This window comes from Schistocerca piceifrons, chromosome 1 (assembly GCF_021461385.2).
Source record: "Schistocerca piceifrons isolate TAMUIC-IGC-003096 chromosome 1, iqSchPice1.1, whole genome shotgun sequence".
NCBI lineage: Eukaryota > Metazoa > Arthropoda > Insecta > Orthoptera > Acrididae > Schistocerca > Schistocerca piceifrons.
The window spans coordinates 252193400-252216224 of NC_060138.1; the positions used below are offsets into that span (position 1 = coordinate 252193400).

General features: G+C 38.0%; 1 protein-coding gene across 4 annotated transcripts in view; it reads right to left on the bottom strand.

Moving 5' to 3' along the window:
• Positions 1–1051: 1051 nt before the first annotated feature.
• Positions 1052–22825, bottom strand: part of LOC124792827 (protein PRY1-like) — a 542115-nt gene continuing 520341 nt past the window's right edge. For all 4 annotated transcript variants that reach the window (XM_047257973.1, XM_047257971.1, XM_047257972.1 and 1 more), the window contains one exon: positions 1052–4002. In XM_047257973.1, coding sequence (XP_047113929.1) covers positions 3851–4002 — 152 coding nt within the window. In that variant the 3' untranslated portion in view covers positions 1052–3850. The remainder of the gene's footprint in view (positions 4003–22825) is intronic.

Genomic DNA, 22825 nt, shown 5'->3' on the forward strand with positions numbered 1-22825 from the left:
ACATAGTGAGTAATGGCCACATATGTGTTATAAGCTACCGCAATGGCTGCAATTTGACAGTGTACATTGTTCAGTTGCATTGCAGATGTGTGCAAAGTGTTATAGTTTGGTCACCATTTGAGACAACTTGTATTTTTGAATATGTTGAATATTTTGATGTATAACAAGGGAAATCTGAATAGCAACTATTATGGCAGAGAGGTTTGGGGTCCAAGTTATTTTCAGAAACTCTACATGCCATGTACCAACAAGATTGGGAGACAATTTCCTATGTATTACTTCAGTCTTTATAGGTTTTATTTTATGATATGCGAGTAAAATATTATTCCTCCCTTGCCTCTGTGCACATTGGGAGTCAAACGTGCCTTAGATAATGCTTGGCTGGTGACTTGTTAATCACAGTCTTCCAGCAACAACCTTTGATGTTTTGTGGTCGTTATCAATACAAACCTCTTACTCACTCTGCTGTACAGTACTTTGCACTTGGGCATTAAGCAGACAAGTGGGTCAGGGCAAATGACAAACAAGAGATGCATGTGTCTGTTTAAAAGCTGTACTTTCAGAAGGTCATAACCGTGTACCATGAGAATAAGGGCCTGAATTTTTTGCATGATATCTTGCAGATTTGCTTTCCTGTGCTTAAAATACTAGGTAAAGTTGGTGATTTTTCCTCGACAGTAAAATCTGTAATTATTATCAGTACCCATGAGCAAAGCCTGTAGCTGTATTTTCTACATAGATATTTATCTATCTCTCTCTCTCTCTCTCTCTCTCTCTCTCTCTCTCTCTCTCTAACAATTTTTCTGAGATCCTGTGATCCCGAATGGCAAATAAAAATTTATATTTAGATCTGTTTCACATGTATTCATGTCACATGGTCACATGTACAGTCCTCCATGTGCAATAAATATAAAACATTTGTTTAATGGATGTATAAAAATAGAATTTATAAAAAGTGTCACTGTTGGGAGATGTACTGACTTCTTCCACTTTAAACTTCATGGTTACCAGTTAAAAGAAAGATCAGAGTATTGTAACTCAAACTGCCAAAGACTGTTTCTGTAATACTTTAATAATTTACATGAGAAAATTATTGTACAGGCTCTTAAAATACAAAATATCATTTAACAGCAGTATAACAGACAACAAAGTTAAGAAATTTTGTATACACATAATACAAGTATTTACATCTTTTCCATAAACTTACATTACTGATAGTTCAGCAGAATGTGCATGAGAAATTGGCCAGTCAGTCAGTCTTCCAAATCCTCAACAAGAAATTGAAACTTTTGTTTTGAAGTGGAATATATTTTATTCATTAACTTCTAAATTGTTTACTGTATTTCCAATCAGCAGTTTATAAGCAAAATTGCAAGTAATAGATAAAACAATATTTACAGAGTGAGCTTAGTATCCCAGCAAATTTACTGAATCTAATACAAATTACCTAAGACCATACATGTCTGATTTCTGAAAAATAAAATAATGGAATACAGAAACTGTTATGAGAATGTTTCATGGAATGTGTTTTTGACAATCACAGATCAAACTATGTCACACAAAAATAACTGTTAGAATTCTTTACTTTCTCTTTTAAAACTACATCCCCACAACTGCTTCATTTTCAGTGCCTACTAAGACAAAATTTATAAAAGAAGAAAAATTTCTGTACCTAATATGTTTTATACATTTCATAAAACAACAATATAGGTGACACATAGGACTGAACAGCAAAAGTTTTGAGAGTCAATAGCACAAAATCATCTTTATTATTTCTCTTCAATTGAATGTGCGTAAAAGTTATGATTTTTTATGTTACTTGCTTGAATTCAGGTAAACTGTTCTTTACTTAATGTACTTGTGTTGTTAATTTTTTGTTGAATTTTATTGCTTTTGGAAGCATATCAAATAGTGTCAGGTACAGCAGTCTCAAACATCAGTATGAAATGGAAAAGACATATGGTTGCTGAGATTTGCAAAGGTTAAACGTCAAAACTTGCTTGCTGGCCAGAGATGAAGTGGCAGAAAAAAATAATAACTGTATAAAAACGAAAACTGTATAATTACAGGGAGACATTATGGCTGACCAGTACCTACCTCCAGGATGAAAAATACCAAATACGTGTTGAAAGGAAATCGCTTAAGAAACATAAACACACATACACACCACACACAATATTTTCTCCCTGAGAAATGAACAATCAAAACAGTGAAAAATTATAGATTAAGGGATCTAGTGTACATCAAGAACTGCAAATGTTGAAGAGGTTTTCACATCACTCTGTATACAAGTGAAGTATGTAGCAAGCAACTGAAACACATATTGACATAGTCTTGGCAATAAAGTACTGTACTAGTGGTGAACTGTTTGTTCACACTGTAAAATCAATAAGCTGTCTGAAGCATAGAATTGCTCATTCTCCTGACAAATAATTTTGGCTGTTGCATACGCCACGAGCAGGGGTAAACACATAGAGATTTGAAACTGTAAAATATATTGTTTAACAAGAGTCAAAACTCGAAACTGACTGAATTTGGATCTAGTCACACCTTTTAACATTCTTCTTGATTTCCACTGTATTTAAAACTATAATTGTTTCTGGTCAGGAACTGCCTAGGTTCTGAAGTTGGTATCTGGAGTACGGGTGTGGTTCTTTAAGCGTAACTAAATCAAAATGCAGTTCACCTTGTCAATATCCATGAAGTGAGTTATAGGTTGTGTAAACACCTAAACTTGGCATACTGCTCTAAAACTTTTTAAAAAAAATGGGAAAAAACTTAAATTAGAAGCTCAACAAGCAACATGTATGGTGCTCTATAAAATATCCTAATAAAATCATTTATAAAGAAAAAAGACTGAAATAAAGTTCCAAGCACAGACTGCATTATTACACATGTGGCAGACTCACACATTATACAAATGTATGACAGCATTTTAATGTGTTATCTGGCAAGACAACATATATAACTTCTTTTATAATTATCTACTGCAAAAGTATTACTGACATTAACCATAACAAAATCCTTCAATAATGTTCTTTGGTTTGCCAAAACACAAATAATCTTCAGTCTTTTAATAATTAATTCATCCCCATCATCATCTTACAACAGAGAAATAGTATCCACAGTCTCTTATAGTGTTTGACTTTTCCAGAAGTCCTTGCTCTTCACACTTACAAATGACAGTACTCAAGAGAACATTACTTCTTTTGCCACCACAAAAAAATTAACAAATGCAAATATTTAGTATGTTTGAGAAAACTGTGTACTATTTTCAAATACATATATTCTTTGGTTAACTGAGATAGTTACAAGAGTTTTGGAAGCATTCTGTTCCAATTAAAGCTAGAAGTGCTGCTAGTTGGCTCTTTAATGTACATGAAAAAAAAGAGCAATAACTTCCTAAAGCATACATGGCCACAGTGTTGATAAACAACTTGTCCTCTGTGGAGATGATTTGATTTTATCTATGTTAACTATATAGAATAATCATTAAATTAACAAAATGATACACTAATCTACTGCTTAAATGCTGAACTAAGATGTTTTAGACTGATGAATATCACAAAACGACAACTTTGATGTTGGTCTGTTTGGCTAAAAACAGAAAGATAAAAAATATATATTTCTAATTGCAAAGTGCATGGGCAAGCTCTGTGAGTACTATTTCTAAACAGCTTGCAGTATGCACATACAGTTCACAAAATAAGTTTTTGTTTACAAAAATCTTAGCTGAATTAGCTATGAGGAATGATGTATAATTGTACTGCACATTTGGAACAAAGAGGAAAATTCTTGCAGTTGTCTTACAAAACTGCTTATAAATTATATTCTCATTACAATGGACTGTTCAAAGAGGTTTGGGTACATTGCTCACAAACTGGCCAATGTAATTTCCACGTGGATTGTAATTTGCTACAATTATAGCTCTTCCATTTTTGGAGCGTGCTATCCCCATACCAAGTTCTTTGCTGCTCCTCCATATCATTTGTGAAAAGTGACCTAAATGAGAAGAAAAAACTATGAAGTGTTAAATGTTCCTGTCACAATAAGACAAAAATATATTTTAATTCATTTATGTGGATTTCAAATAAACTACAAATAATTCTAGTGACAATGACTCTACTACAAACTTTTATGAGGCAATGTAAACATTCTCTTATAATAAGCAATGTGATCTGTTATTACATGACAATTATAATTAACATATTAACCAACAAGTTTGAGGTACTCTGTCTCATTGAAACTGAAACTGAATCACTGGGAGTCACTACATCTATTTTGGGAAAACCTATTATGTCCGGTGTCAAGAGGAGGCAAACACAAAAGGATAGGGGTCTATTAATCAACAGCTGTTCAAACATATGGCAAATGATGGTACCCCTTATAGAAATGGCAGCAAGTGACAGGGAAGGATGCTAGGTGCTATCAGTGTGTATGTCTGAGAGCCTCATTCAACACACTAAAGAGGCTGTCCAGCAGGTACTGAGAAAAAAGATGCAATCAACTGCAGATTGTGGCACACATTGGGGGCAAATGGTGCCTGTCATCTTGGCTCCAAGGTCATACTTGGGTCACTCCAGCAACTGGCAGAGATGGTTGAGAAGACAGCCTTGCGCATGGAGTTTCAATGAAGCTCACAATTTGCAGCACTGTCCCCAGAACTGATTGTGGCCTTTGGTTCTGAGTTGTGTGGAAGGACTGAATCAGAGTCTTTGAAAGTTTTGTGACAAGCCAGGCTGTGATTTCCTGGACTTGCATCATAAGGTTGAGAACTGTAGTGCCCCCTAAATGGTTCAGCTGTGCACTACACATCAGAGGCTACTCTACTATTCAGGTAGCTGATTGTGTGCAGGGTGCACATATGGTTTTTTTTTAGATTAGGCAACTTTCCACCCAATCCAGATAATGATAGCTGTAGATAAGTGTAATATTGAAAGAAATGCCTCCCACAGGTCAGAGTGTTAAAACCATAATGGTAAACTGCTGAAGCATTTGTGACAAAGTACTAGAGTTTGTAGTATTCATGAAAAGCAGTGAAGCTCACATAATACAGACAGCTGATGGAAACCTGAAATTGACAGCAGTGAGATTTTTGAGGACAATTTAAGTGTATCTGAAAAGTACAGGTAAATGAAAAACGGAAGTTGTGGATTTGTTGCAGTAGACAAGAAACTCATATCATCAAATTGAAGCTGCATGTGGGATTGTCTAGGCAATACTCAGTATCAGGCATAAAATGATAATTGATCCATCCCTCACCCACCAGACTCACCTCCTGGCGTAATAGAAAACTTTAGAGAAAGCTCCAGTGCATTTGGAGACTTGAATATCCAACAATTAATTGGGAAAATTACAGTTTTGTTAGTGGTGGGCTGAGAACTACCTAAAACAGATGGTAAGGAACCCCACTCATGATAGGAACATATTGTATCTACGAGTAATTGAAACAAACAGATCTTTGATGATGTCCAGATGGAAACTAGTATCAATAACTGTGTTGCAGTTGTGGCAAAAATGATTACCAAAGTACAAAGGACAACTAAACCAAGCAGAAAGATATAAATGAACAGTTATCAATATAATGGAAGGAAACATTCCACGTGGGAAAAATTATATATAAAAACAAAGATGAGGTGACTTACCGAACAAAAGCGCTGGCAGGTCGATAGACACACAAACAAACACAAACATACACACAAAATTCAAGCTTTCGCAACAAACTGTTGCCTCATCAGGAAAGAGGGAAGGAGAGGGGAAGACGAAGGAAGTGGGTTTTAAGGGAGAGGGTAAGGAGTCATTCCAATCCCGGGAGCGGAAAGACTTACCTTAGGGGGAAAAAAGGACAGGTATACACTCGCACACACGCACGCACATATCCATCCACACATACAGACACAAGCAGACATATTTAAATATGTCTGCTTGTGTCTGTATGTGTGGATGGATATGTGCGTGTGTGCGAGTGTATACCTGTCCTTTTTTCCCCCTAAGGTAAGTCTTTCCGCTCCCGGGATTGGAATGACTCCTTACCCTCTCCCTTAAAACCCACTTCCTTCGTCTTCCCCTCTCCTTCCCTCTTTCCTGATGAGGCAACAGTTTGTTGCGAAAGCTTGAATTTTGTGTGTATGTTTGTGTTTGTTTGTGTGTCTATCGACCTGCCAGCGCTTTTGTTCGGTAAGTCACCTCATCTTTGTTTTTATATATAAATGAACAGTTACCTATATAAAACAGCAGTAGTGTCATATCTCAATGAAAAACTTGAAAATTTCAGCACAGGGCAAGAGCATGTACAGGCACTATGGCTCAAGTTTAAAAGAATAGCTGACCATGCATTGAATAGATATGTACTCAGTGGAACAGTCCACAGTGAAAGGAAACCTCCATGGTACACAGTCTCTGTAAAGAAACTTCTAAAGGAACAAAGACTGCTGCATAATAGGCGTAAAACAAAGCGTAGGGCTTTAGATAGGGAGATGCTGAATGACAAGCATTTGGCTGTCAAGAGATAGTACTACTGTATCAGAATATTGTCAAATGATATTTCACAGAACCCAAAGAAATTCTGGTCATATGTAAAGGCTGTTAGTGGCACCAAAGTGAAGTGTCCAGTCCCTAGCAAATGAGACAGGAGCTGAAACTGAGGGCAGTAAAGCAAAAGCTGAAATGCGTAATTCTATTTTCAAATATACCTTTACAAAGGAAAACCCAGGAGAAGTGCTTCAATTTAATCCTCGCACCACTGAAAAGATGAATAAAAACAGTATTAGTGTCAGTGATGTTGAGAAGCAACTGAAATTGTTGAAACTGAACAAAGCTCCAGGACCTGATGGAATCCCTGTCAGATTCTATACTGAATTTGTGTCCAAGTTGCCCTCTTCCAACTATCATCTATCACACATCCCTTGAATAAAAAACTGTGTCCAGTTTTTGGAAAAAAGCTCAGGTCACACCTGTCCACAAGAAGGGTTGTAGAAGGGGTCCGCAAAACTACCATTCAATATCCTTGACATTGATTTGTTGTAGAATGAGGTATCTTGAACAGAATGGCCTCCTCAGTGCCAACCAGCATGAATTCTGGAAAAAATAATGATCATGTGAAACCCACTTTTCTCACATGACATACTAAAAGCGCCTAGCATCTAGCACATGTTGGTCTAGCGATTATTCAGGTTGGTTTTTGAACATTTTTTAACACATTTTAAATTGATTTCTGAATGAATCTTAAGTTGATTTTTGAATGTATAAACAGTGTATGTGATGTGTCTGCCAGGGGAATCCCCATCACATCTAGAAATAAAAATCTTTCATGCAGACTAAAGGTGACAGGGCACACAAGCTGAGCTGAATAAACTCAAACAGGTGAATGGCAATCACTGTTTGTTTATGTGCTTGATTGGGTATGCAAATGATAAACATTATTTTAATCATTAGTGAAATATATAGATTCAGATTATCAGAATGTGAATAAACAACTAACAGGAATAACAGGTAAGAAATATTACATATTATCTTGTTGGTATATCTGAGAAAATGAAATTATGACACAAAATTTTTGTCACACTACTAAAGGTGATCCCTAGTCTGCAGCTCCTTAAACTCTGTTTTAAGAATAGCACAGAAAATGCTTTGTACAGGCATGTAATAATGCCTAACTGGAGAATAAACATGGGATAACTGAACTGGTTAGTGAAGTTAACCAGAGAATAAGTTTTCACAACTTACTTGATTATGGAATTAGTAATGAAAAGATCATTTGTTAGAAAGAGAAAGGAGAAGAAACATGGACATCACACAGATTATACTGAAGAATATGACAATCCCAAATTTTTATAAAAATTTTGAACTAACACTACTTTCCAATCTCATGCTTGAGGAATTGGAGTGTATGAATTAAATGTGAAACTATTTCCTAACATAAAACTTTTTGCTTGTAGTAGACATAATACGCATTTGATATTGGTACTTTATGAATTATATTCTGTAGTGTATCTAAAAACAAAGATGATGAGACTTACCAAGCAAAAGCGCTGGCAGGTCGATAGACACACAAACATACACACAAAATTCAAGCTTTCGCAACAAACGGTTGCTTCATCAGGAAAGAGGGTACACCTGGTGTATGTGTGGATGGATGGATGTGTGTGTGTGTGTGTGTGTGTGTGTGTGTGTGTGTGTGTGTGTGTGTGTGTGTGTGTGTGTGCACTCGCAAGTGTATACCTGTCCTTTTTTCCCCCTAAGGTAAGTCTTTCCGCTCCCGGGATTGGAATGACTCCTTACCCTCTCCCTTAAAACCCACATCCTTTCGTCTTTCCCTCTCCTTCCCTCTTTCCTGATGAAGCAACCGTTTGTTGCGAAAGCTTGAATTTTGTGTGTATGTTTGTGTGTCTATCGACCTGCCAGCGCTTTTGTTTGGTAAGTCTCATCATCTTTGTTTTTAGATATAATTTTCCCATGTGGAATGTTTCCCTCTATTATATTCATATTCTGTAGTGTTATTTATATAAATGACATACATAAAAATGACCATTTTCATTTCCACTGCTTTTATGGCTTCCATTACGAAACATACACGTTTGGATTCCACAGAGCAAAATACAGTTCATGCAATAGAAGAATGCTGTGTGAAGAGGCATGCCACTGCATTTTGGCACACTTAAGACCAAATAACATGTCTTACATTTCATCAAACACATATGTTTCATATATCAAACTCACCAAAAAGATGTGCAGTACAAAATGAGCATAATTTTGAAACATCAATTTTTTTTTTTTTTTTTTTTTTTTAATTCTTGGTGTCCTATCTGAAACGCTCAAGGGGGAGGAGGAGTGTCACTATCAAGTTTTGTCCCAGTTTGGGAATATCATAGGTCTTGGGTTGCAGAGAAGGGCAGCACAAATAGTCACAAGTTTGTTTAATCCATGGAAGAGTGTCACAGAGATACTGAAGGAACTGAACACTGTTGAAGACAGGTGTAAAGTATCCCAAGAAAGTCTACTAACAAAGTTTCAAGAACCAACTTTAAATGGTGACTCTAGGAATAATACTACAATCCCCTGTATATTCTTCACACACAGATCATGACAATAGGATTAGGATAATAACTACATGCACAGAGGCATTCACACAATCATTCTTCCTGCACTCCATACATGAATGGAACAGGAAGAACCCCTAATAACTGGTACAATGGGACAGTGGTTTGCAGAATATAGATGTAGATGTAGTTGCAGATGGTGTAAGGCCATGTCTATGCCACCCTACCCCTGTGATTCACCTGTAAATGGATTAATGTAAGTCCTGAATTGTGTTCACAGGAATTTTGTAATTTCGTCATACTGTGAAAAATTTTCACCAGATGCTACACTTTGCACTGAATCACAATCCATTACAAAATTGCAAATTATCTGTAATATTACAGGTGATTATGAATTCAAAAGTGATCAAAGTCAACCTGAAATTCTTCAAGTCACACTTGAACAGAAGTATGGGCTTTCTTCAATAGGTATCAAAACTGATCCCAAAACGAAATTTATTGCAGATGTATGTGCAACTGTAAGACTGTTCAGGAACCCCATCAAAGTTACATGGATCACTTCAATCATACAGAAACTAAGTCTTTTCAGCATAGTTGGGCACATGACCATTAATCATCAATTACCATCTTCAGAAATCATGTTGTGGCAAGTTCGGGGCAAGTAGGTGTGTGGCTAAAATCAATTGCACGTGATCAATGCAAACAGTCAAGCATGAGTGAGAATAATTAGGTGTTGGCTGTTTATGATTGTATGTTAACTGAGATCAGGTTACACACTACTTTTGTTTAGTGGATTGATTTTAAACTACATGATGGAATCAGATTCTAGCTCTACAACTGATGAATATCTATGGTTGCATTAAAGTGGTTACATTAATTTTGTATCCAAATGGGGAGAGCAAACACTTGACTGTAAATTGTGCTTGCCTAAAAGATCAACAATTAGGGCTCACACTTCAAGCCATAATGATCTGAAACAACATGTAAGGGGAGGACACAAATCTTGGTATGTTGAATTTGAACAAAAAGTGAGGACAGGATCTGGTCAAGGGAAATCTTGGGCAGTCAGACAAAGAGAGAGGAATCATTAAAAGCAATTTGGTTAAAAGAATATGACAGAGAAGCACTGGTGAGACTTTTTGGGATTGCAGCAATTGGCAGTGATGTTTCTCAACCTAGTGTGGACCAGTGTGTCATAACATTAATAAATAAATAATTATAAAACTACATGATTTGGTCATATGTTTGATTCCCTTGCTCATTTCACTACAGTCACAATACATCATTAACTCTGCTGAGTTTAGAGGTGGATATTACAATGCCCCACTGATGAGTACCTACTCCTGTTCAACAGCATCAATCATTTGAGTGTTATCACATTGTGAGCCTACAAGTAGTTGGATGTGCATATCAATGGATATGTTGGGCACAACATATTCATGTCACAACTTTCAGCTGTGGTCTACGGAATATTCCCACACCTGCAGATCAGATTCTGGACTTCTACATAGTATGAACATCAAGATAGATGCATTGTGCAGGCAATGATGGAAGGCCAAACTTCAATCAGGGATAAAATCTGAGCACTTATTGCATCCACTGTGTCATCACAGCCACTGGAAACCATCTGCTTGCAGCCAGAATACGACCACAGACTACCACTGAAACCACAGCACAGCTAAACATGGCTACTCTGGTGTTGTGAAAGAGGTAAAGTAACCAGTGCCTGCTACATTACACAGACAGTGACCACATGCTGAAGGCAATTGCTTCATTAGGAAGGTGATGTGGTTTTTCAGCAATATAATGCACATCCACATACAGCTGCTGCGATGCAACATGCTCTTCATGATGAACAACAACTGCCCTTGCCAGTAAGATCACTATATGCCTCACCAGTTTAACACACTGCAACAAAAGGCCCAAGATGCTTGGGACAATCTGTCACAGGATACCATTTGGCACCTTTACGATTGTTTGCAATCTTAGCATGTGAGTATACACACCTACATTGCCAACAGAGATGGGTAAACTGCAAATTTATTCAACTGTTTGGGCACCATTTACTGTGCTGTGTACTTCTCATTTGGTCTGAATTTATTATATTATTGTTGTGGTCTTCAGTCTGAAGACTGGTTTGATGCAGCTTTTCATTCTACTCAATCCTGTGCAACTATCTTCATCTGTGTACAGCTATTGCAACCTACATCCATCTGAATCTGCTTACTGTATTAATCTCTTGGTCTCCCTGTGTGATTTTCACCTCCCCCCTCCCCCAACTTCCCTTCATATAATCTATCGATCTAACCTACTTTCTTGTGTAGCACCATATTTCAAAAGCCTCTACTCTCTTCTTGTCTGATCTGTTTATCATCCATGCTTTGCTTCCATGCATGACAAACTCCAGAGAAATACCTTTAGAAAAGACTTCCTAACTATTAGGCCTATATTTGAGTTAACGAATTTCTTTTCTTCAGAAATGCTTTTTTTGACATTGCTAGTCAACATTTTATATCATCTTGACTTTGCACAAGTAGCAAAACTGATCTACTACTTTAAGTGTCTCATTTCCTAATCTAATTCACAATTCGGATGTATTCCAATATCCTTGCTGCCCCACAACCTCCTGATGCTGTACCTGTTGGCAGTCTAGTCCCTGCACACTCCACCAGACAGCATCTCGACTGCAACTTGATGTGTCTTCTTTATAGGAAGTAGCAATCTGTCAGTGCCTGCTTTCTTTGAAATTGGAATTATTACATTTTTTTTGTAGTCTGATGATATTTCGCCTGTCTCATACATCTTGCACTCCATATGGAATAGTTTTGTAATGGCTGGCTCTCCCAAGTCTATTGTTAGTCATGACAGAATGTTATCTACCCCTGGGGCGTTGTTTCAACATACGTCTTTCACTGCTCGGTCAAATTTTTCTCACAGAGTCATATCTCCAATCTCATCCTTGTCTACGTCCTCTGTCCTTTCTATACTATTACCATCAAGTACAACTGTCTTATATACACCCTCTATATACTCCTTCTACCTTGCAGCTTTCCCTTCTTTGCTTAGTACTGGTTTTCCATCCGAGCTCTTGATATTCATACAGCTGCTGCTTCTTTCTCCTAAGACCTCTTTAATTTTCCTGTCAGTGGTTTCTATGTTCCCCATAGTGAAATATGCTTCTAAATCCTTACATTTGTCCTCTAGTCATTTCTGCTTAGCCATTTTGCACTTCCTGTCAATCTCATTGTTTAGACATTTGTATCTCCTTTCACATGCTTCATTTATGGCATTTTCACATTTTCTTCTTTCAACAATTAAATTCATTATCTCCTGTGATGTTTAGGGATTTCTACTAGGCCTTGTCATTTTACATATTTGATCCTCTGTTCCTACAATGATGAACTAGCTGCCATGTCACTTGTCACGAAAATGACCCTGTCTTGAGGATACTGCTCTTTTTCTGGTAGTGTAGCTTTAACAATGTATACAATTACTATTCAATACAATGATACAGTAACGGTAACTTTAACTTTATCTGATGACTGCTTGCGCAGGGTACTCCAGGCCAGCCATGGAAGCTGCTCTCGCCAATTGAATGGGACCAGTGGGACCACACTATGCCCCCATCTTTTGTTGTAAGTTTTAGCCTGTAGGCCATACAGACATACGCACCTTGTCGGTCAGTGTCATTCGAGCAGTGAAACAGGCATCATGAGTATAACAGTGAAGTTTGTGAATGCAAAAATGGGAAGAGTGAATTATTCAATATTTGCAATTCGTATATGCATACAGAGTCAGCTCATACTGTTGATAGTTTGTTTGAACAGTAGTTTCCAGGTGTGAGTTCTAAGTCGTGATGCAGTTCACAAATTAGTGAATAAATTTCGTGAAATGTGAGGTGTTCAAGACACTGCATATTGCCTGGAAAGTTCCCCTTAAACGTCTCTTAGGCATCTTTCACAGCAAACACAAATATCATGCACCTCTGCACAAAGAGGTGCTAAGCTGTTTAAGCTAACGCCCTATAAAGTATCTGTAGTACAAGAACTTTGACCTCGTGATCTCACAAATGGGTTTTAAAACAAGTGCATGAAGGTGAAATGGATCCTTACCTCATTCTGTTTTCAGATGAGGCTTGGTTCCATTTACACGGATATGTTACTTCCCAAAACTGTTGACATTGCAGTGCGCACAGACCTGTTGTGCTTCATGAGGAACCTCTTCATGATCAGAAAGTAGGGGTGTGGTACACAGTTAGTGGTGAAAGAATAATACACCCAATTTTTTTTAATGACACAGTTATAAGTGAAAGATACGTGCAAAACATTTTGCGAACATTTTTTTATTGAACTGGGGTGAAAGAGAATGAAGCATCACATTTTTTCAACAGGATTCAGTCAGGGCTCGTATGGCCAATGTTTCTTAGTATGCAATTCATGATGTGTGAGATAAAAGCTGATTAGTAACAATATTTGCCTCCTAGATGTCCTGATTTAACACTCTGTGATTTTTGTTTGTGGGGTGCACTGAAGGACAAAGTGTACACAACAAATCCTCACATGATAAAGGAACTCAAGGATAATATCCATGAATCAATTAATTCAATATTTCAGAGAGAATTACATAGTGTGATTAATAATTTCTTGAGTAGATGCCAGAAATGCATGGAAAATAATGGCACGCATTTCCAGCATCTCCTTGCATGACTTGTTGAGTACAAAATTTATTCACTTATAATTTAAATGCAGACGTGTTGTACCACAGCAGTAGCCGGGCAACACTGTGTCTGATCGCCGGGCAATGGAGCGCTCACTGTGTGGCATCGACTGTGCCGTGCAGGCAGTCATCAGATAGATGGAACACCCTGTATAAGTCTTACAGGAGTTTAGATCTTACCCCTTCAGTCATAAGCAATCCTTTATGATACATTTTAGAACCTATTCATCTGTCACCAAGAACTACTTCCACAACTACTTTGATAGCCCAAAAGTGTTTCACTGTCTATTATGAAAATAGTAAGTTATAAGATAGATTTAAATAATTAACATCATGTTTTCTGATTAGCCCTGACACTTGGCAATATTAGGAAGTAAAAATACAGTCTGAATTAATCACAGAGAGTGAGTATCTTGTTCTCATTTCCTGGCTGTAGTATCGTGAAGCTTTTGTTTTTTTCATTACCAATATAATTGGTGCTGCAGATGTGGTTTGCTACTATAACAATGACTTGTCGCATCCATCAGTCCCAAACAACAAAGTTGTAAAAAGTGCAGATTATTTACAGTACTACAACACCCATTGAAAACAATATGTAACATGATAGAGGTGTCATCCACTTCATGATGACTGATGTCTAGCATACAGTTCCTTTTCTAGTTATATTGCCTGATGACCATTCATACACTGCACATCAATGAAAACATTGAAGTCTGTACTTTTATTTCTTATGTATACATCATATTTTGACAGAAATGGGGTTGGAATAGGGGGAAATATCACAAACCATGCATTTTTGAGCAGTTTTGGTGGAATGTCAATACTGAAGAACCACGAAGTCAAAAATCATACTTCCTTGAACAGTATCCTGAATATAGTTTAAATAACACTTCTCTACTTAGGGGGAGATTTTCATTGTTTTCTGGCTAGTCATTTGATTGCAATAATATACCAGGCTACACCCCGAGACTGCCATTACTGTTATAGCTACTACCACAAAGAAAACTTGGGTGTAAAGCTTGAATTTTGACAGTTATATCACTTTACCATTATTAATGAATAGTTCCCTCATTTGAGAGTTCAGAGTTAGCTTGTAGTTGCTTTCATTGCTGCAATCCACAAAGGCTGTGATTGAGCCTAGCTGTCATACCAGTGCACTACCACCACTGTAATGCATTTTGTTCGGTGGCTGTTGAGTATACAAGGCAAATTTCAGCCTTTTAAGAAACAGTAAAATGGGAAAGTGAATATTATTGTTTAGTATACAAGCAGTCCTCAATAACTGAGGAATGGTATCTGTTGTGCATAAGTACAGTTAATAAAATTGAACTGTGATGCACAGTGATTAGCTAGGATAAAGTTCGCAGGGCAGAACGACAAATTTAAAAAAAAAAAAATAATAATAAAAAAATAATTAGAAAAAGATTAAACTAACTACCTGACATTACCAGTGATTAGAAATTCTATGTCACTGATTACTGGAAATTTAATTATGGAATTCTTCCTCAATTTCATACATGAATAACAATCATGATCCTTTTTTTCTTTTTCTTTTTTTTGCCCTGTGTCACTCTTTAATACACCACATTTTTGCCCAAAAAAATTTATGCCGGCACACTACACAAACCCATACAGAATGCAACACTGTTTGAATTCCACATGTGATTATCATATACATTTTCTGACACCCAAGGCATTTTTTTAGACATTGTCTTCTTTGTTTTATTGTCTCTTTTTTTCCCCAAAGTCACAGTCATACAAGTTATATTTTGTTGCTGCTATGCAAACTTTCTGGGATGATTTGAATTCCACCTAGTTTCATAATTGTAATAAAGAACCCATTGCCTATTTTGCAAGGGTCTTATTTCCTCACAAGTATTTGTCTCTTTCCTCTTACACTCAATTATTTTCCATCATTATAGGTAATTTATTGATTTTTTTATTTGAAACTGAATTTCTGAACAACACATCAACTTTCTTGAACGAAATTTCTGCCATTTGACTGTAGATTTGTATTCACTCTTTTCACACAGTCAGGATTTCAGCTTTATAGCCATTTTCAAGGGCAATTTGAAATCTCAAAAAACAACCAACCTGCCTCATTCACACGTCATCATTGAAATAACATTTATCTGATCTCATAAACCAGTTGTTGTATTAAAGGAGATGTGTATATATTTAAGAGACATAATATACTGAAACTGTGCATATACGGTACAACAAATAGTTTACAAGAGCAGGCAAATGTTATTTCGATGATGACATGTCAGTTAGGAGGGCAGACATTTTTTGACATTTTAAATTGTGCTTGAGATTGGCTACAAAGTTGAAATCATGATTGTTTGAAATGAACAAATACAAATCTACAGTCAAATGGCATAAATTTCTTTCAAAAAGTTCTAGGCAACTGTGGTCCCCCACGAAGGAAAAATTATTAACGCAACTAACAGTTTTACTACTCGTGCCAGTACAGCCTTCCACTTGAGTTTTCTAATTTCCCAATAGGCCTGCTACTGCTGGAAAGCACTTTCCTACATACAAGAAGCATTTCCTTAGATACAAGTCATGGAATTTTCCTTCTTATGGCCCCCTGAGTAACAGCATCCAGTATAAATTTCTGTCATATGCCAGAACACTTTTTTGGTCATGTAAAACTTGGAAATTTTTAGTTTTTTGGTCTTCTTTTAAAATTGGTTCCATAATTTTTTCGATTATCTACACCTACACCTGCATCCATACTCTGCAAACTGTTCAACAGTTGCTGGTAGAGGGTACTTCCCATTGTACATATGGATCGCGGGATGGACAAATGTTTAAATAACTTAATGCACACTATAATTCATCTAACTTTGGACTCACGGTTCCTATCAGAGCGACAGGTGGACAGTTGCAGCATATTCCTAGAGTCATCATTTAAAGCCAGTTCATGAAACTTTGTAAGTAGGTTTCTTGGGGTAGTTTGTGGCTATCTTCAAGTGTCTGCAAGTTAAGTTTTTTCAGCAACTTTGTGACATTCTCCCATGGGTCAATCAAACCTGGGATCACTCATGATGCCCTTCTCTGTATACATTTAAAATCAGCTATGAGCCATATTTAGTATGGGTCCAACACACTTGAGCACCGTTATAGGGTGGGTCTCAGGAATGATTGGTAACCAATTTCCTTTGTAGACCGATTTCATTACCCTGCTATTATACCAACAAACTGAAGTCTGCCACCTGCCTCACCCATAACTGAGCCTATGAAACTGCTACATTTCATATCCCTACAATGTGTTATATCCTGATATCTGTACGAGTTGACCTATTCCAACTGTGAATCATTGATCTGCAGTCATATAATACTATAGTTATCTTTTTCATTTTGTGAAGTGCAAAATTCTACATAAGGATACCTTCTTATCAATAAATGCATTATCATGAAAAGGTTGAGGTGATTATTAATGTTGTCTGCAAGGTCTTTAATATACAACATGACCAGCAAGGGTCCCAACACACTCCCTTGGGCACACCCAAAGTTACTTATATATCTGTTGTTGAAGTTCCATCCAAGATACCATGAGGCTTTCTCCCTAACAAAAAACTCTCAATCAATATATTTTTCTTGATACCCCACATGAGTGTACTTCTGATAATACACTGAAGTGGCAAATAAACTGGTATCAGCATGTGTATTCAAATACAGAGATAGGTAAACAGGCAGAATACGGCACTGTGATCGGCAATGCCTATGTAAGACAAGTGTCTGGCACAGTTGTTAAATCTGTTACTGCTGCTGCTTCAATATGGGCTTTTGGAGCGTAAGGCTCACTCGAGAACCCTTGACGACTGCATGATACAAAGCTTTAAGACTCACCTGGGCCCGTAAACACCAACATTGGACTGTTCATGACTGGAAACATGTTGCCCGGTCAGGCGAGTCTTGTTTTAAATTGTATCAAGCAGATGGACACGTACAGGCATGGAGACAACTTCATGAATCCATGGACCCTGCATGTCAGCAGGGAACTGTTCAAAACTGGTAGAGGCTCTATAATGATGTGTGGCACGTGCAGTTGGAGTGATATGGCACCCCTGATACACTTAGATATGACTCTTGACAGATGATACGTACGTAAGCATCCTGTCTGATCACCTGCATCCATTCATGTCCATTGTGCATTCTGATGGAATTGGGCGATTCCAGTAAGACAACCTGATACCCCACACATTCAGAATTGCTACAGAGTGGCTACAGGAACACTCTTCTGAGTTTAAACACTTTCGCTGGCTATCAAACTCCCCAGACATGAACATTATTCAGCATATCTGGAATGCCTTGCAACATGCTGTTCAGAAGAGATCTCCACTCCCTCGTAGTCTTACGGATTTATAGACAGCCCTTCAGGACTCATGGTGTCAGTTCACTCCAGGACTACTTCAGACGTTAGCAGAGTCCATGCCATATTGTGTTGTGGCACTTCTTTGTGCTCACGGGGGCCCCACATGATATTAGGCAGGTGTATCAGTTCCTTTGCCTCTTCAGTGTGAAGTGTAGATGGGGTACTGAATCAAATGCTTCTTGGAAATCTAGAAATACTATATCTTCCTTACTGCCTTGATCTGTAGCTTTCAGGATGTGAGAAAAAAGGGAGATGGGTTTCATGTGATCGACGTTTTCAGAACCCATGCTGGGTGACATTGAGAAGGTCATTTCACTTCTGCTACCTCTGTCATAGATGGATGTGACCTGTGCTTTGTTCCAACTACTGGTCATGGATTTTTGTTCAAGGAATCTGTGGCAGATTATAGCTAAAAGAGGTGCTAACTCAGCTGCACATTCAGTATAGAATCTGTGACATTCAGCAGTTTTCTTAACTAGCTCTGAGTCAGAGCTGCTTGTGCCCTGTTCTTTTTCAGTACAAAACTAAGTGTGCACACTGATGATCAAGCACCTCTTACAAATTTGTAAATGGTGCCTAATCCCGTGTTATATGACAGCACATGTACTACTTATATGATGAGAAACCCTGGTATAACCATGGCGACAATTAGAGGTGAAATACAGATTGGAATTCAGCAACATATTACCCACAAGGATGAGCTGGATGAGGAAACAAAATCCAAGTACATTAAATATGTTATACTAGTCCTTTATATAGAATTATGTACAAAGCTTGCACTCCATTTTTTGTCTTGTTCACACCTTTCCCCACATGACAAATAGCAACAATATACACCTGCCATTATTATAACAAAATGATTAACCAGAAAGCAGAGAATATCCACCACTAAATAGAGAAGGATTATATCTTCGACAGTTCACAAAAAAAAAAAAAAAAAGTGGTTTGACAAGTATTTCTGCACATATCATTATCCTATTGTCCAGAATATAATACCCACATATGAAGTGGAAGATGACTGTTGCACTTCCAGAGAATCGTGGCACTCCTATGCTTGTCATGCAATGAATATAAAGGAAGCCAGGGGCCATTCATAATGAAATTTATAACAGAATACCAGATACCCACATTTCAGAGGAATCATATCCCACATTACTCACATATGTAACAGTATTCATCACACACATATTCCCCAGTCAGAAGTAATACCTTCAGTGAGGTGGAATGATTTTGTGTACTCATTACTGATGAGATGTAACTACTATGGATGCAACCATTTGTTAAATGGACTATCATTGGATTGTGAAATAAAGTTCCCTTTCTTCTAGAGGAGAAGATTACTGTTTAACTCCAGTCAACAATGAGGTCGCTGGACACAGCACAAGCTCAGAGTAGGGAGGGATGGAGACAGAAATTGGCCATGCCATTTTAAAGGAACAATCCCAGTATTTGCCTTAAGTGATTTATGGTAATCTTGGAAAACCTAAATGTGGATGGGGATGCGGGTTTGTAACCATCATCCCCATAAATGTGAGTCCAGTGTACTGACTACTGTGCTACTTCACCTCAGCCCCTTTTTTCTGGGTGCTACAAACAAAATTGACCACAGAGGAAAGGAGTACAAAATAACAGCTGCCATTAATAACTGAAACAAGCACAACTCTTCTCTGTTGAATGTTTGGTAAGATTGAACGTACATTTTCCAATGTACACACACTTGTCTCATAATTTTACAGGATGACCTGAAAGACTGTTAACATTTGAAAACATGCTGTTCCTGAAACAATGGAGGTAGAGATGTAAAACTTGACACACGTGCCTGAAATGACATGGGGTTTTATTTAAATGAAAAGAAGGTGCAAAAACCAGCCAATGCTCTCACTGGGCAACAACATGTAAGTGATGCTGCATGAAAACACCCACAACTGCAGAATTTGAGCAACTGAAAATACTACAACATTCGGCAAATCTCACTGGACAACGAGAGAGTCATGGTGTGGTGTGGATTTATCACATCAATCATGATTGGACCCTTTCTCTTTGAGGAAATGTGAGGTGCTGCCTTTCAAACTGTCAGCATGAGAGGTGTGAGGTATACCAGTGTGTTACAGTATCACATCACCTCTAGCATGGCTAATAACCAACTGCTGGAATGTATGACTTTTACACAGGATAGCACTCCACCCCATATTGTTACATGTGTGGAAGACCCCTTTGGCACCTAATTTGGTGAGAATCATGAGCTGAGCTTCCCCAGGTCCCCAGACCTCATTCCATGGTTTCCTGAAGTCACAAGTCTGTCACAATCAACTTACCCCACGGATGCTGAAAGACAACATCTGACAACAATTTGTCACGATACCTACTGATGTGCTGTACAGTGCTGTTCACAACGTTGTCTCTTGGCTACAGATATTATTGATGAATGACAGCCAACAGGTTGAGCATTTGTTGCAAGGAACATTTCTAACATTGTTAAAAATCCAGAATGAGATTTTCACTCTGCAGCGGAGTGTGCGCTGATATGAAACTTCCTGGCAGATTAAAACTTTGAGTCTCGATCGGGCACACAGTTTTAATCTGCCAGGAAGTTTCATATCAGCGCACACTCCGCTGCAGAGTGAAAATCTCATTCTGGAAACATCCCCCAGGCTGTGGCTAAGCCATGTCTCCGCAGTATCCTTTCTTTCAGGAGTGCTAGTTCTGCGAGTTTCGCAGGAGAGCTTCTGTAAAGTTTGGAAGGTAGGAGACAAGATACTGGCAGAAGTAAAGCTGTGAGTACCGGGCGTGAGTCTTGCTTCGGTAGCTCAGTTGGTAGAGCACTTGCCCGCGAAAGGCAAAGGTCCCGAGTTCAAGTCTCGGTCGGGCACACAGTTTTAATCTGCCAGGAAGTTTCATTGTTAAAAAATCAGTTGTTGTGCCAATTATTCCTTTTGTATCATATGAAACATCATCTGTTGGTCATTTTGTGCACTTTTTTTATTTCAGTAAAGCCTCATGTCATTTCAAGCATGTGTGTAAGTGTTTACCTCTCTACCTACATTATTCTGTGAAGTACTGAATCTCAAATGTTAACAGATTTTTAGGTCACCCTGTATTTTGAGTAAAAATCTGATAAAATACGAGTGTCATTCCAAAATTAATCCCTCCTACTTTTTTGTGGTGACTTTGGATGCCCATTCAAGATGTCTCTGGTCTAGTGCTAATGCTTGAACCTCCCTCTTTCATTTTCAGTTGGTTACGTTGTTCTGTGGTAGTTGTCACCAGCAGGGGAGTGTATAAAACAGTAATGTGTGATTGAATTCCTTACTGCTGAAGAAATTGCACTGACTGAAATCCATACACACTTGCTAAAGGTGAATGGAGATGATACAATAGACATGAGCAATGTGAGGCAATGGGTAATTTATTTTCAAGGTGGTGAAAAGGGTGTGCATGACAAGCCGCCATGGCACAATCAACCCTGAACAGCTGTCATCCCTTGCAGTGAAGAGCATCTTGATCAACTCATCCACGCTGATTGGCCGACAACAACCAGAGAATTCTGTGCAAAGCTGAATGTTGGGTGTAATGCCTTGGAAATAATGTTGCAACATCTTGGTTATTGCAAAGTTTGTGCGAGTTGGGTTCCACGAATGCTTATGGAAGAACAAAAAACTCCTCAAATGGAAATTTGTCAGGACCTGCTGGACCAATATCAAGCTGAAGGTGACAATTTTCTGAATAGCATTGTCACTGGAGATGAGAAGGGTGTCACCACTACAAGCCAGAATCCAACAGACTGTTCATGGAGTGGTGACATGAGAATTCTCCATCAAAGAAGAAATTCAGACACAGCCATCTGCAGGCAAATTGATGTGCACAGTGTTCTGGGATAGCCAGGGTGTGGTTCTTTTGGATGTCCTGGAGCCTGGAAAACTGTCAGTTCAGCACGTTATAAGATGACACTGACTAAGCTGAAATTCTGAATTTCCAGGGTAAGGCCAGAGAGGAAGACCAGCTTGCACATGCAGCGTGATAATGCCAGGACCCACACCAGTTTTGTGACCATGCAAATCATTGCAAAATTTGGCTGGAATTTCTTACAACATCCACTGCACAGTCTTGATTTAGCGCCTTCAGAATTCCATCTCTTTGGGCTTCTGAAAGATGGACTACATGGCAAACATTTTCAAGGCTGAGATGTGGTTGAAAAAGTGGTTAGCCTCTGCTAGTTCTGAATTTTATAAGTACGGCTTGCAGGCTCTGGTTCATCGTTGGCAAACGTACATAATGAATGGTGGTGACTACGTGGAAAAATTATGAAATATGGCTCTATTTAGCTGCGCTGTGTATGATTTATGTATCCAGGGGCGATTCTAGAAGTTGGTCAAGGAGGGGTGGGCTAATGACCGGGGAGGGGGGTTGGGGGAATGGAATATCACTTAACAAAAGGAATTGGGATCCTCCACCAACAAATTGCTAAAATTTGGTGTTGCTTAAAGTAGTTTTTGGTAACTGTTTTGGGGTTCAGGTTAAAAACGTGTCTACAAAATGTGTGTGCCCAGGAAAATAATATGATCTGACCCAGATGTCTGGCAATTTCGTAGTTTTTGTCTGGGGTAGGAAGTTTAAATGTTGGTAGGCATATTTAGCTTTCTTGTACATTAATATACATCCATTATATATTAATAAATAATAAGACATAAAT